This window comes from Heterocephalus glaber, unplaced genomic scaffold (genome assembly GCF_053883595.1).
Source record: "Heterocephalus glaber isolate CG9 unplaced genomic scaffold, H.glaber_assembly_v1.0 deba00000331, whole genome shotgun sequence".
Classification (NCBI taxonomy): domain Eukaryota; kingdom Metazoa; phylum Chordata; class Mammalia; order Rodentia; family Bathyergidae; genus Heterocephalus; species Heterocephalus glaber.
The window spans coordinates 30852743-30869076 of NW_028258142.1; the positions used below are offsets into that span (position 1 = coordinate 30852743).

Below are 16334 nucleotides of genomic sequence, written 5' to 3' on the forward strand. Positions count from 1 at the left end.
AAGACTGAATCATGGGATGATATATAGCTTACTTGCTGTTAGGAGGTGGGCTGTGGTTGAAGGAGGTAGAAGCATAATCTGCAAGGGCATATCTTCCTCTCCAGCTCCTCTCTTATCTATCTCTGCTTCTTGGCCACCATAACATGCACAGTTTTCCTCTGCCAGGCCCTTCCACTATGCCTTCCTGCCTTGGAGCCAGCCAACTATGCACTAAAACTGTGAGCCAAAATAAACCTCTCCTCCTTTATGTTGTGAATGTCAGGTGTTTTGTCCCAGCAATGAGAAAGTGACTAAGACAGGGATGTAGGTCAGTGGTAGATCTCTTTTCGTAAGCCTGCAAGCCCTATGGTTGATCCCAAACACTGCAAACAAATTCTTAGAGCTACTTACATATCAAGAAATTATAAGAATGCAGAAAGGGATACAAATATATCCCTAGAGAACACTAGGGGGGAAAAACAACTTTAATGATAGACAAGCAGGCACTTGTAATTGGAATATAATCTAGCAACAGGGTTAAAAAATCTGAAAACACCAACTCTCAAACAATCTAGATGAAAGTAAAAATTTGTTGCAGGCAGCAGTCAATTATAACTCAAAAAAAGAAAAAGGAAAAAAAAGGACTTGTCATAAGAAGTGAAGGAAAGAAAGTAGAATTTATAAGCTAGTTATTTCTATAACATGTAACTTAAGTCTATCATTAAACTAAGAAATTATTAAAAGACTCCAAATGAAATTCTACAAATGAAAACTATACAGTAACTAAAATTAAGAACGTAACACATAAGCACAGTTGGGAAGAGAATGTTAAAAGTTGAAAGGCCAAAGAAAATCATCAGACTGAAATATAGCAAACAGGATGATATATACAGAAAACAGTACAAGAGATATTCAAGATGTTAAAAAAAAAAGTCCGACCATACAAATTGGAGTCCTACAGGGAATATGGCCAAAGCAGAGATATTAAGGCAATATTTTTCCAAAACAGAGAAAATCAAACAAAAAACCCGACATCAAGCCTCAGGTGCACTATAATCTCCAGGTGGAATAAATGCTAAGAAAAACATATGCAGGTCTATTGTAATAAAACTGCTCAAAATCTAATACACAGCCAGGTATGGTGGCGCACACCTATAATCCCAGCACTCAAGAGACTGAGGCAAGAGGATCACAGAGAGTTTGAGGCCAGCCCAAGTTACATAGTGAATTCAAGGCCAGTCTGAATTACACATCAAGACCCTGTCTCTAAAAACCAAACCAAACAAAACACTAACACTGATGTTATCAAAAGGAAAACAAGTCAGAAAACATAAATTAGTATCTTCAAAGTGTTGAAATAAAGTATCTACCAACTTTTATTTCTATGCAGAGTGAAAATATCCTTCAAAGGCAAAATAAAGACATTATCAAGTGAATTATCAGGCCCACATTCAAGAAAGGGAGTTCTTCTGGAAGGAGGAAAATTATCTGTATAGAAGCACAGTCATGAAGGAAGGAAGGAAGGAAGGAAGGAAGAAAAAACTAAAATGTAGGTAAATTTGAGTGAATAATAATGCCTTTCTGGTTTAAAGTTTAGAGAAATAACAACAGTATAAAAAGAATGATGGCATTAAAAAGGAGTTATAAGGTAACTGCTTTCCAGAACTGATTTAAGTAATTTACACCAGACTGTGATGACCCATTGATGCATGCTATCTCTACTAAAACCACTAAAAGAATTGTGCAAGAATATTTAAGCCAGGGATGGTGGCACATGCCTATAATTCCAACACACAGGAGGCTGATGCAGGGGGATCTCAAGTTCAAGGCCAGCCTAGGCTATATAGCACATTCAAAGCCAGCCTGGATTACACAGCCAGACCTTATCATAAAACAAAAACCAGACACACACAAAGTGAAAAACAAAAAAGAATATGTAATGAGCAGAGTGAAAACAATTCATATAATGATTACTGATTAATACCTCTGTAAGTGTGTATGCTTCTTCAGGTGTGCACTCAGCCTTTGCTGTTGGATTACTTAATGCAAATATTATAGGCCTTTCATTGATACTGGCCATGGATTTGATTACCTCAGGAGTAAAAAGCCGGCCAGCACCTGCAACTCCTGCAATAATACAAAAGGGGAAAAAAGCAACTTCAGCATAGGTATAATAAAGTAACTCTTATCAACAGCACATCTACAATAGGATTACCATAAAAAACTACAGGTCATCTCTCATTACAAAGACAGACTCTGCACTCCTGAGAGAATGCTGAAGGAACATAATCTCAACTGTGAAAAGTAAAATCATAAAAGGCTGAGAATTTTCACTTAAATATTTATTATTACACACAGTAAATTACAGGAGATTAAAACAAATAATAGGACAAGACTATCACCACCATTCTGAGACAAAAGTTGCTACAACATGAGTGAATCTTCAGGACACTGAGCAGGTAAAATATGCCAGTGACAGGCAAATAATGCACGACCACTTATATGAAGCACCTACAGTAGTCAGATTCATAAAGATATAAAGTAGAATGTGGTTGCTAAGGACCAGGGAAATGTGGAATTACTGTTTAATGGGTACAGAGTTTCACAAGATAAAGAGAGTTCTGAAGACTGGTTGCACGGCAATGGAATGTACTTAAAGGTATTGAACAATACACTTTAAAATGGTCAGGATGGCAAACTGTATTTTACAACTAAAAATCTTAAAAGAGAAAATGAAATGTTAATTTGTTAAAACATGGTACTTATTACAAAATTATAGGAATTCTGAAGAGAAAAAAAATCATGTTGGCTAAAATAACTTTTTGATACAATTGAGCTTATCTACATTGTTATTACGCCTCAGACACTATATTAGGCCATTATAATATAAAAATGAGTATAATGCAGGCATATTATAGTTGAGAAAAAACATAAACAGAAAATTATAAAGCCTTCACTAGATGCTATGAAAGAATCATGCAGGGCTATGGAAGCACAGAATGAAGAGGGACATGAGGGGATGTCAGGGATCTAGAGATAGAGGGGATGCCTTGGCTGAATACCCATCCCTGAAACATTTTCTATTTGTTTCTTTTCCCCTCTGGAGGTAGGCAGAATCAATGGATAGATTCTTAGGTTTCTATATGTAGTTTTGAGAGGAATGGACTAGAGAACTTTTCAGATTTCTTCTTACTATAAAATGCAGAAATTAGAAATGTAGAAATTTAAAACAGCCCTATTTTTCTTGGCCATAGGAACTTACTATTTGTGACTGCTTTATTACCTAACATTCTATGAGCTCCTACACGTAACTGACAAAATTATAAGACTGTAGATTCAAACTTGCAGCTACATAGGAAATCAAATTGCTCCTCTTTTAAAGACATTCTCTGCTGAGAACTTAGGGCTATGTTGGTGTAGTCTCATGTTAACTATGCAATACAAAACACATAGAAAGTTTTCAGTGGGCCAGGGATTTAGCTCAGTGGTTCTGGTGCCTGCCTCGCAAGCGCAAAGACCTGAGTTTGATCCCTGATACCAAAAAAAGAGAAAGTTTTCAGCTTTGTTACCAATGAAAATCTGACTACACTGGATTTTCCTGGTATGGGCTGTCAAATTACCTTGGTCTTTTTAAGATTTTGAGCCCAACAGTCATAACAATGCTAAAAGTAAAGCATGATAAAGGGCTAGACATGCATCCTACTCAAAAGGCTGGGTAGGAGGATCACTTGAGATAAAGAATTTGGGAGCAGCATGGGTAACATGGTGAGATTTTATTTAAAAAAAAAAGGAGGAAGAAGGGAAGAGAGAAAGGGAGGAAGAGAAGGTATCCTTTGGAAGACGAGAAAAAAAGAAAAGATAAAAGCAAAGCATGAACCATGATCAACTGCATAGCTTTTAGCAGTTAAGAGTAAAAGTAACATTTTTAACTGAATTTCCATACATGGTAACTAAAAAGCTATCACAAAAATATCATCAGTCAGCCTCTATATCCATAGGGTTCTGCATATGTGGATCCAATCAACTGCATACTGAAAATATTTGAAGAAAAAAATTTTATCTAGCTGACACAGTGGTCCAAGCCTGTAATCATAGCTACACAGAAACCTGAGGCAGGAGGATCATGAGTTCAAGCCCAGCCTGGGCAACTTAGTGAAACCCTGAATCAAAAAAACACAGAAACAGAAAAGCAAAGTAAAGAAATTCTGCATCTGTACTAAACATGTGCGGACTTTTTTTGGGGGGAGGGTCATTATTCCTTAAACAATAAATTGTAACAATTCTTTACATAGCATTTATATTGCATTGGCCATTGTAAATAATTAGAGATGATTTAAAATACAGTACACAGAGATGGAGGAATAACAGAGGGAGGAGAGGGGAAATGGAATAATAAGAACTAAGATATGTATATGTACCTACTCCCCACAATGAATGTAATCATTACGTACCACAAACATGTACTAATAAAAATTTTTTAAAGCCTACATATAATAAAACAACTAAAAAATATACAGGAGAATGTGCACAGACAATATACAAATACTAAAACATTTAATATAAGGGAGTTAAGTATTGCAGATTTTGGTATCTGTGGTGGATCCTGTAACTAGTCCCCCATGATACTGAGGGACAACTATAAATTCTAAAAGCTAAGTAACACATGTCAATTCATTTTTAGTAACCCTACATTACACGGTGGTTATGACTGACAACATACAATTAAGCAACAATTATTCATCAACAACTTTACTTACCAATTATAGCTGAAGGTTTAAGTATATTTACTGCATCTTCAAAAGTATTAGGTATGCTCTCTGGGGCCGAGTGTACAAATGGTTCCTGATGACTATCTATTTTAGCATCCCGACCCTGATATTTTAGATAAAATACAGTATTTTTTGATAAATGCATATTTAACATTAAGTGAAAAAACATTATTATGAGTTACATATTGTTTCTACAATGAAAACATCTTTTTATTTCTTATTTTCAACACGTATCTTCCAATTCTAACTTCATAATGCCCATAAATATAAAACATAAATCAAATCCAATTGTTCCCAAGAACTTATTTACTTAGGCTGGTTATGTAGCTCAGTGGTAGAGTGTGAGCACCAAAAACAACAACAAATCAAAAACAAAATTTAATTATTCTATAAAATCCTCCAATATGGCACAAAGGTCTACAATGTTTTTTATCAAGGTCAGATGAATTTTAGAATTGAAGATTTTTCATATTTTAGAAATATAATATAGTCATAAAGTATTATGAATCACCCCCCAGCAATGGGAACCCCCCTCAAGTAAACAAACTTATAAATAGTCACACCAAGTAAAAAGGTTAGGACCACAGTTTCTCATAGTTCAAGTCAGTTTTGCTACCAGATAAATTCAGATTAAGCAGATTTGTCACCAAATGAATTTCTAAAGAAAATGGGGATTTGAGAGCTTTTAAGATATTAGAACTGCAGACAGCCACCTAGGGTTTTTAATACCAGGAGCACAGAAACAAGAGGAAAGGGGAATTCTGTTTCATGATGACTAAATAAAACGTGCTCTCCTTCCTAAATCTCCAGTTAAAAAAAAAACATATGGGGCTGGGGATTTAGCTCAGTGGTTCTGCCGCCTGCCCTGCAAGCGCAAGGACCCAAGTTCAATCCCCGGTACCAAAAAACATAAAAATTCAATCTTTTGTAGTGCTGCAAAGCCAGAAGAGGCAACATTGACAGGTTAGAGCAATGAAGAATTTCTCAAAGATGTAAAGCAGACAAAAACATACTACATATAAAAACCAACCAGGCTGAGAAACCCATATTCTTATTCTGATAAAAGAAGACCTCCACCCAAAAGTGAAAAATTTCCATCAGAATTCCAAAATAAGCCCATGAAAGAATCAGCAGGAGCTAGAAAAGAATCACCCCATCATCACTTGGCTGAGAAGTTAGTGAAATACAACCTGAACAGATCTTGTTCCAAGAACAGGTTTCTTGTGCTTGCCCCATGACTATCAAAGCTCTCTAGTATGAGGGTTTAATGAAAACTGTTTCAAAACAGACACCAAAAGAGATTGGAAGCCTAAAGCCCACAGGTCAAGCTAACTGCATACCCTAAGAGAAATATATACTCAGAACCTGCAGGCAAACACATTCTCTCTTACGTTAAGGAAACTCATCATAGCTATCAACACTAGAGTCATTCTAGACTCACCATTACGATAAAGAATCACAAAACATTTGATGAAAACAAGCACTGCAAAAAAGAAGCACCATAGAAATATATATTCCCCAACAGCCTTCCAAAAATGTAATGTCTTATAATCCTTGCATTTCATATACTAACAAATATGGTAGTTAAAGCCTCCTTGGGCTCAGCAGCAGTTTAATGATTCAGAGCACAACTTTATATTCAGGGTTTTTTGGCTTAAATTCTACTTCCATCACTTATAAACTGCTGACTGTGGAGAAGTCCCTGAGCATTTGGAACTTTTCTTTCCCCAACTGTAAAACTCCATAGAAAAAAAATTCTACAAAAACCACAGAATTTGAGAAGACTAAAGGATAATAATTGAAAATCATGTCCTATTTTAAGATCAAATCATTAATATCTGGTACATGGCTATTGTTATTTTATTTTAAATTATGTATAATTTAAGCCTCAAGATTTTTCATTCATATACTTTAATTTTTCTTTTTTTGCTGTCATTTAATAGATTAGTGGTACTAATTAAGAAGAAAAGATTTTAGAACTGGAGCAAAGTACACTGAAATAGCCTGCTCCATAGATGTAAATAGTAAATAGCAAGTAACTGCTATGTAATTACACTAGGATATGTTCACACAAAAATATAATAGCACTGTACACTGGATAGACTGAAATATGAACCAGTTTATTCATATTTCAGTATCATACAGTATAAGATCTATGACATTAAGCTAATAAGAACAGTAACCAACGCAAAGGAAGGTGGGCAGGCCTGAAGGGTACAAAAATAATCTAAGAGAGCTCCTTATTACCTATAAATTGGTTTCAGGAATACAACCTTTTTGGGAGGGAGAGGGTCTACAGATTTTTTTAGATTGTGAGTTAAAGAATTTCTCCTCGAATATTAGATGTACTGCTAATAATATGAGTAGGACATTCTAAGTTCTTATTAAAAACTTAGTTTTAGGGCTGAAGTGTAGCTTAGTGGTAGAGTGCTCCCCTAGCATATAGGAGGCCCTGAGTTTGATCTCAAGCACCATATAACAAAACAAAACAAAAATCCCTTAGCTTTATAAAGGTTAACTATAATAATACATAACGGCGATTTTATCTCTTTAAGGAGCAAAAAGCAGCAAGAAAAAAACAGACTATGATTAAAGTATGAAGTAAGACGTTTAGTCTTAAATACCTTAAGTAATAAACCATACTTGTCAAACATCCAGATTTTCTTTTGTGCCTCTTCTTCTGAGAGGCCATTTTCTACCATAGACATAACTATAAGATTCGCAATTCCAAGGGCAGCCTGTCCAACAAAATACAAAATTGAAAAGTAAAGACTAGAGTACAATGAGATGTTTGAATTACTTTACTTATCAAGATTATCTAATGAGGAATATCTGGTTTATTTGTCCCTTACAAATAACACAAAACTTGATTCTTTGTGATATTAACATCTCTAAACATATTTTAAATTACCTATTTTATACCAAAAAATTCATACCCTCTACTTCAATAAAATTATAAGCTCATTAGCTCTTTTCATGAGCATCGACATTTTGTCCTACTTGCTATTTTTTTTTTTTTTTTTTTTGGTACCAGGGATCGAACTTGGGTCCTTGCACTTGCAAGGCAGGCAGCAGAGCCACTGAGCTAAATTCCCAGCCCAAGAGAGCATTCTTTTTAAATTCTAAAGTTATAAGAGCTTACCTCTCCTGCTCCAAGAAATAAGATTTTGTGGTCTGAGATTGGTTTACTAATAACTTTTTGAGCTGCAAGAAGACCTGATAGAGCTACTGCAGCTGTTCCTATAAGAAAAACAAAGATTTTTAAAAATAAAAAAGGCACATAATAAATGTTTAGTAGGAATCAAAAATCTAAAGTTTCCTTTTTGCTTTACCTTGAATGTCATCATTGAAGGTACAATATTTTTCTTTATATTTTCTCAAGAACCTGAATGCATTATGATTTCCAAAGTCTTCAAACTGAATAAGTGTGTTCCGGCCATATCTAAAAACAGCAAAACCCATAATGGTTGTGTTGAAAATACCACTATGAGACAGCTTTCCTATCTAATATTCCTTACAACAGCATTTAAAAATACATAATGTAATGTATTATGTTAAAGGTCATCTAAAAATTTTCAGAGCCTGTGAAAGAACAGGCCCAAAACGTAGAGATCTGATACTTAAAAAAAAAACTCATGAGGTGCAATGCGGCAGCATAACGGGCCCATAAGATACCAAACAGTATAAACTATTTCAAAGAGCCTATGAAGGTGTGCAGCACATAAACACTAAAAATGAAGGGACTCTGAGTTTCAAAAACTATATATTTGATATACATATCCTCCTTAACAGTTATACAGCAATATGGGACTGTATACTAAATAAGGCCAAAGGAGGGAGAATCTTGAATGCCAAATTAGAGAAAAAGGACTTTCCTCTATATCCCCTGTACAGTCACTGAAGGCTGTAGAGGAGGCAAGAATTCATGTAAGACTCCTGTTAGCATGGATGAACTCACCAGTAATGTACTCCACAGTGGTGTGGAGAGAGGTAGAACAAACAGGAGAGGCAGCATTATATTATATTACATTATGACAATGAAAAGGCCACAGGAGGCCAGAGGACAACTGTGAAACATTAGACCAAACAACAGAAATTGGTGAGGAGGACCAATTGGGAAATGAAGGAGAAAGTGTTACAATACTAAGGCAACCTGGGTGACTAAGAAGATACTAAGGTAGGGAAGGTAGAGAATTGAGAGGAAAAGAGGAGATGATAATGTCCAATAAGATGAAAAGTTCAGGCTTGGACTTGTCAACTTTGCCTCTTTTTATATTTAGACATCACTCCTAAGTCTCATGTGCTCATAGGTGGGGCTCTTGGGAGGTGACTGGATCATGGGTTTGTGATACTGGATTAGTTCACTGATGGGTTTAAAGTTGGGGTGATACTGGGAGGTGAAGCTTGGTGGAAAGAGGTGGGTCACTGTTGGTGTAGCCTGGAGGCAATACATTTCTCATCCTCCTTGATCCCTTGGCAGGCTTCTTGCCTGCCATTCCATGAACTCTTTCGCCTCTGCCATGCCTGTCCTGCCTTGGAACCAGCCAACTATAGACTGATACCTGTATAAACTGTGAGCCAAAGTAAACCTTTTCTCCTTTAATTTGTGGGTATCAGATATTTTGTTCCAGCAATAAGAAAGAAGCTAAAATACCTCTGAAAAAGAATTTTTTAGTATTTTCATGTGCCAGTAATTAAAAAGGTAGGCCAGAGCTGAATCATGAAGATAGAGTTTGGGGTGTACCTTGTGGCAACTGAAAACTATTTAGAGATGTCAAGCAAAAGAATGACATAATGAAGTGCACAGTTTTAGAAGACTGATATGGTGTCAAAATGAAGAAGAACTGAAGAGAAATTGGGAGAAGGTTTAGAGAAATCCAGAAGAGAGATAAGGAGAGAATAAGACTGTGGTAACAGAAGAGACATAATCTCTCAGACTGCATGGGTGGCTGATGAATAAAAGTTAAAGGTAACACCAAGATCAAAGGTTTGGCAATAGGGTGGCTATTCCTATCATTGATAGTGGTTGGGACTACAGAAGAAAGGCTATTTGGAAAAGGAAGAATTTCTGTTTGAAACATGAATATGAAGCAGCAACAGAATATCCCAATGGAAGATTCTAGCTGTTACAAATGCAGGAGTACAGGGATGGGTTTAGGAGTCACATGCATGAAAGTCAGAGTTCACCATAAACGTGTGTCAATTAAAAAATACACTAAGGGTTTTGGGTGTAGCTCAGGGGTAGATCACTTGGCTAGTGTGCATGAGGCCCTATGTCTGATTCCAAAAACAGGAAAATGCACACACACACACGAACCACTGTTTGCATGGCTCAAAGAGAAGAAGGCCATGTAGTCATCAACACTTAATGAAAGACAGCAAGAAGAACCTGTGAAAATGAAGAGTCTTTTAGTACTCAAGAGAAAGTTTCAAGTACACAGGAGTTGGAAAACCTGGCCAGATATTACAAAGAAGTGATAAAGGAAGAGGATAAAAGCTGCAGAACAGTTTCATTTAGTGACATAGTGGTCAGCCTGGCAGTCAAGGGTTCAAAGGAGGACTACGCAGTGAGGGTTGGGGTGAGGTAAATGCAGACTTCACTTCAGATGTCAGGTAACTCAAAACAACAAGGGAGAGCAAGGCTACCACCTTGCATCAGCATGTTTCCAAAATTTAATCTACTCCTGCTTATCTTTACAAAAAATTAAACAGAACTATGCCCTCCCCCACCAATTAAAGGTACTTCCATGTACTTAAACTTTTAAAGATACCTGTCAGTAATTGCTTTCATAAACTCATCAATCAGATCATCATAAAGTTGTGAGCGATCTCTTTTCTGATACGAGCCCATGTAAAATGGATCTTTTAAGAGTGCCTATAAAAAAGGTAAAATCTTTTATTACATTACTAATTTAAACATATAAAACAAAAATTATAGTAGTTTAAGAAACTTTTAATAGGCTTAGTTAACTATTATTTGTATAAATATTAAACGTGCAGTTTAAGAAAAAGATCAACATCCAATTACAAGATTTTCCCTTCTTTCTTTTTTTGTTGTGCTGGAGACTGCAGCCAGAGCCTTGGGCTTGATAGACAAGGGTTCTACCACTGCGTTACATCCCCAGCCCAAGACCTCCTCTTTTTTGTTTCTCTTTTTAAGTGTAGGAGGAAGCTCAAGAAGAAAAAATATTACTCACTTGATTGTCAGTTCCAACATCAATACAGACAGGTAGGCATCTATCAGGCCGTATTCCTGCACAAGCTGTATATAAACAAAGTTTTCCTACTGGGATTCCCATTCCGTAGACACCCAAATCTCCAAGACCCAGAATTCTCTCCCCATCAGTCACCACAACGGCCTTAATTACAAAAAACAAACATACAAAAACACACATTAAAAGTTGCCCAAAATGTGGCACTAAAGAAATATATTCAAAACAACATTGATTCTCTTCATATATTTTCACTTTTAGAAATAATTAGAATTCTCAGCTGACTTCCATTGTAATTCATTGAAACATACATAATCTAGAATTTTAGCCTATTAAAATATATTAAAAGGAGAATTACCTACATTTAATTTCCCTGACTTAGGTTTGGAAACATAACGCTTCTGTCTGACTGAAGGACCAATCTGATTATTTTATTTTATTTTTTACAGTACTGAGGATTAAACCCAGGAATATTGAGCTACATCCCAAGCCTTTTTTTCATTTTGAGACAGGATCTTGCCCAGGCTGGCCTTGAGCTTGTGATTCTCCTGTCTCAGCCTCCAAGTAACTAGGATTAAAGGCATGTACCTTTGCGAAAGACTACAGAAAAAGTGAACAAAATTCTGATGGAGAAATTGCCTTAAGAAAAAAACTGTACAAATAAGACTGCCTATAATAAATAAAAAAGCCTACCAAAACACTTGAAATAAGTTATTATATTCTATGTATGGAAGCTAGTCACACTGACAAACGTTTATACTATATTTGCTAAAGTTAAAACTATTTTTTGAGAGTTTTAAACTTGCTAAGGATCTAAATCTATCTTAGTTTGAAAGGCATAACCAATCCTCTTCAATACCCTCCAGAATAAGTCTCTATAACATATTAATGTATTTTCCCACTTAGAATGTCATTAGTGAAACAAAAAAGGACAAAGGCAGGACAATGGAGCAGCACTGGCAGTGAAGAGGGCTCACTCACCTCGTGTACCAACTCCATTCTCTTTCTCAGAGTCAAGTCTGTGTTATGCTATAACCCATTTACAACTATCACAATTACCATCTCCTCAGACACAAAGCACTATATCTGCATGTATAGAAATGTAAAATAAATCAGAGCAACAATGAAAAATTGTTCTTGGCAATTTAGAGGTAACTTATAAGGAAAGAGAAAACATTGTGAAAAGGAGGGTTGTGCTATCAAGTACCTTAACATGATTTTCTGGCCAGTTATCCACAATTGATCTAACATGACCTCTGTCTGAGATTGAAATAAATAATCCCCTGCAACAGAACAAAAACACCTTTGCATTTCATGACAGTTTTTTGTTTCTAATCTTTTGTCCATAACTGGAATGCTTAGGCATTTTAATCAAATATCTGGACACAGTATAATTTCCAAGCAAATTTAGTTACGTCACACTGGTTTATTTTCAAACATTTTCAACTACTTCAAACCATAATTACATCGTTCACATTGCAGTGGTAACAAAGATTATTAAGTGATGTGATCATTTTTCTTAAGAAGAAATGTATCCACATCAAATAAACAATATATTTCCAGTAAAAAACAATGTAAAGATAAACCACTAATAATAAGGCAAGTTAACTACTGAAACTCAAAATTTGACGTTTGAAGGCAAGAAGGGAGGGAAGAAAATTACAGTGAATTCACACAAAGGATGACACACTTAAAGCATTAAAATCAAGTAAAAAGTTGACAAAGTACTTTTCATGTACAATGTGTGCTCTTTTGAAGTATATATACACTGTGGAATGGCTAATGAAAAGTTAAGCAAAGTATGCTGTTATCTAATTGAAACAATCCAGATTTTAAAATAGGTTGAGATGGCAAGGGAAGCAGGAAGGAAGGGAAGGAGAGAAATAGAGAAAAAAGAAATGTAAGTTCCAAAAACAGGTCAAGCAGAGATGGTTCCTACTGCCTTCAAATTTATTTTTACATTTAACTTTTTCACTGCTATCTTAACTTTGGTATTCCTACAGTAGCTCAAATCAGTGTAGTCTAGCAATTTTTCAACCATGTCTACATAATTATCTGATGAGCTTTTAAGAATGCTAGGCCCGAGCTGCGGATTTAGCTCAGTGGTTTTGCCGCCTGCTGTGCAAGCACAAGGACCCAAGTTTGATCCCTGGTACCAAAAAAAAAAAAAGAAAGCTAGGCTCCATCCCCACAGACTCTGATTTAATTAGCTGAGAGTTAAGATTAATCAACCAAACAAGATTTAATGACTATCTTTGACATTCAAAACAGGACAAAAAAATCTCCTATGTAGTCTTCTATGCAGGGCACTCTTTGCCCTCGCTCAAAGCCATGCTCTGTCTATGTCATGTCAGTTCTCATTTCAGGGTGCACATGAGAAGGACACCAGGAGCTTTTATGAAACACCCACACCTGAACCCAAAACAAGAGTACTCAAATCAGAATCCCAAGGGTAGGGCTCAGGCAGCAGTGTGCTTGTTTCCCTCTGTTATTTAATCTGAGTTGATAAATACTATTCTAATAAACTACCAAAGTGGTGAACAGCTGGATTATAACATAGAAAGGTTTTTAGATACATTAATTGAAGGCAGGATATGGATTAGAACAGAGAGTGCTCCTCAGTGTCTTCCAGGGAATACCTATAACGCAATCACTAAAATCCAGACCACCAAACTCTCTTTCATCAATCAGTCTTGGGGACGGGAAGGAGATGAAAGCTGCCAGGGTCCACATTTTTAGTAAGTCCAACAGGTGCTTCTTATGCCCATAAAGTTTCAGAGCCACCAGAATACATGAAGAAAGACTGAAGATAAATGCTATCACACCTTGACTGAATTTCTACATTTGTATCAGTTAAGTCAGATGGACACAGAGAAAATACAAAGATTGAGAAAATTAACAGGTTAGAGAAACAAAATATACTTTAAGTAAAAATAGCATGTTTATAATGCTTGTAAGTTTACAAAGAACCATCACATTAGTTTCTTCTCAATAGCTTTTTTTTTTTCCCGGTACTGGGGATTGAACTCAGGACCTTGTGCTTACAGGGCAGGCGCTCAACAGCTTTTTAACAGGTACTTTTATTCCTATTGGATATATGAGAAAACACGTTTGGAGGGATTATGTGGTTCATTCAAGGACTTATATAATGGCCCATTTCAGTACTCTTTCAAATTAAAAAATCTGGAAATGCTAGAACCATATGAAATTAAAATTCATGAAAGCAGATTTAAAAGGGAGAACAAATAATAGAAATTAAAACTGACAAATGAGAAAGAATCAATCCCTTAAATAGGCAGATTCTCAAAAACTTTAATGGTAATTACAGAGAATTTGCCACCAGAATTAAGACCTTTTCGGGGGAAGGTACAAAAAGCACACAATTTTTCTAACATTCACAAAAAACTAAAGAAAGGAATGAATTATGCAATTCCTACAAAAATAAAAGCTATAAAACCTGTGCTGGGTTTTTATTATCTCTTTTAATCCAAATTAAGCTTTTGTGAGATGGCTGGGATAAGATTGTAACATACAGAAATTTAATAAGTGTTATGGAATGATTTTTTTTAAACACAATAATCATTTGCTTATATATTTTTAAAAATAGGCCTTACTTAGGTCTTCTAAAGATGTGTCCATACTGGGAACAAGCGAGACCAACTGTCGGTGTGTATACAATTGGCATTAGGCTTTCAATATCATCTTGTAGTATTCTATAAAACAGTTTCTCATTTCTTTCTTGTATTCCCATGATATAGATGTATCTGAAATAAAGCACAGAAAATAATGTTTTGTTTTTGCAGTACAAGAGATTAAATTCAGTGCCTTGCACTGAGCTATATCTTTAACCCCTTATTTATTTAATTTATTTAATTTGAGACAGGCTCTTGCTAAGTTGCCCAAGCTAGGTTTGAACTTGTGATCCTCCTGCCTCAGCCTCCCAGAATGCTGGGATTACAGGTGTGTGCCACCATCCCCTACTAGACACAGTAAATAATGTCCGACTGAGTCAGTCATTGAATCACATTACTTTTGGCTTTGGAAATTTTTGATTAGTGAATTTTTTCAATACATAATATTTTCTCTTTTTTCCTTTTTGGGTATGAGAAATTGAACCCAGGGCTTCACCTATGGGAGGCAGGCACTCAGCTATATTCCAAACCCTTGGCTTTTGAAAGTTAAACCTAAAAGTCTAAGGGCCCTCCCCACCTCTATCTCTACCCACAAAACCTCCCAAACTGTAAACCCTAAATCATCACTTAGTTTAACACCCAGAACTAAAAAGTAGCAAAAATATAAATATACAGTGCTTAAATGATAACAACGAAGAAAATAACAAGAGAAGCAACAACTAAAGTTTACTATCCCTTACTGTGAGTCAGGCTATGCACAAAGCACTGGAAATCAAGTAGCCCTTTCTTTTAGATAAGAACTGATCTTTAAGAAGACTGACATGGAAATAAAGAAGCAAAATGAATTGGAATTCATTCATATGTTTACTAAGCACTAACTGTGCCAGGCACACTTCCAAATTCCAGGAATGTAAGAAGTCACTCCTCCCCAAGAGTTTACAATCCAATAAGGTTTTAAACATACAGTACAAAAGAGGCAATGGTCGCTTCGTGCATATATGTAAATAACTTCTCTTAAATAATAAAGTTTGAGCCAGGTAATGGTGGCACATGGCCTGTAATGCCAGCACTCAGGAGGCTGAGGCTCAGGATTTTGAGTTTGAGGCTAGCCTGGGTTACACAGCAAGACTGTGTCAAAAAACCAAAAATAATAATGATATTAATAAAGTCTGAAGCCCAGGAAAATATTGGCTTGAAAGCCAGAAATCATCTTGAATTAAATATGTCTAAAACAGACTCTAAATTCCTCCCAACTTATTTCTTCTGCTATCATCTGACCAAATGGAAAGCCGAGAGTTCATTCTTGACATCCTCTCCAATTCTCCCATATGCCAATCTAATAAATCACCAAGTACTAGAGTCTACCTGGTAAATACCTTTCAACTATATCCATCTTTTCACCTGTACCCAATTCAAGACACCATCATTTTTTACTTAGACTATTCCAGAGCCTTTTACAGTAATTAGTCTTTATTTACACAATTTTCCTTCCCTGATCCAATCCAATCTAATCCATTCTTCTGTGTGTGGGGGTGGGGTGGGGGGTGGGAGGTATTACTGGGGAGTGAACCCGGGATCTTCACACCTGAGCTACATCCGCAGCCTTTTAAAAAAATTGTTTTATTTTGAAACCGAGTCTTGGTAAATTAGCTGGGTTAGGCAACTTGTGATCCTCCTCCCTCAGCCTCCCAGAGTGCTGGGATTACAAGAATGTGCCACCATGCCCAGCATCCATCCTCTTA

The 16334-nt window shown here is 36.0% G+C and overlaps 1 protein-coding gene across 5 annotated transcripts in view; it reads right to left on the reverse strand.

Annotated features, from left to right (window-relative positions):
* Me2 (malic enzyme 2) overlaps window positions 1–16334 on the reverse strand; it is a 78342-nt gene that overhangs the window by 24183 nt on the left and 37825 nt on the right. For all 5 annotated transcript variants that reach the window (XM_004855165.3, XM_004855166.4, XM_021236629.2 and 2 more), the window contains 9 exons: window positions 14575–14724; window positions 12168–12243; window positions 10946–11107; window positions 10520–10623; window positions 8081–8190; window positions 7891–7988; window positions 7373–7486; window positions 4737–4851; window positions 1964–2106 (listed from right to left, as the gene is read on the reverse strand). In XM_004855165.3, the coding sequence (XP_004855222.1) occupies window positions 1964–2106; window positions 4737–4851; window positions 7373–7486; window positions 7891–7988; window positions 8081–8190; window positions 10520–10623; window positions 10946–11107; window positions 12168–12243; window positions 14575–14724 (1072 nt within the window). The remainder of the gene's footprint in view (window positions 1–1963; window positions 2107–4736; window positions 4852–7372; window positions 7487–7890; window positions 7989–8080; window positions 8191–10519; window positions 10624–10945; window positions 11108–12167; window positions 12244–14574; window positions 14725–16334) is intronic.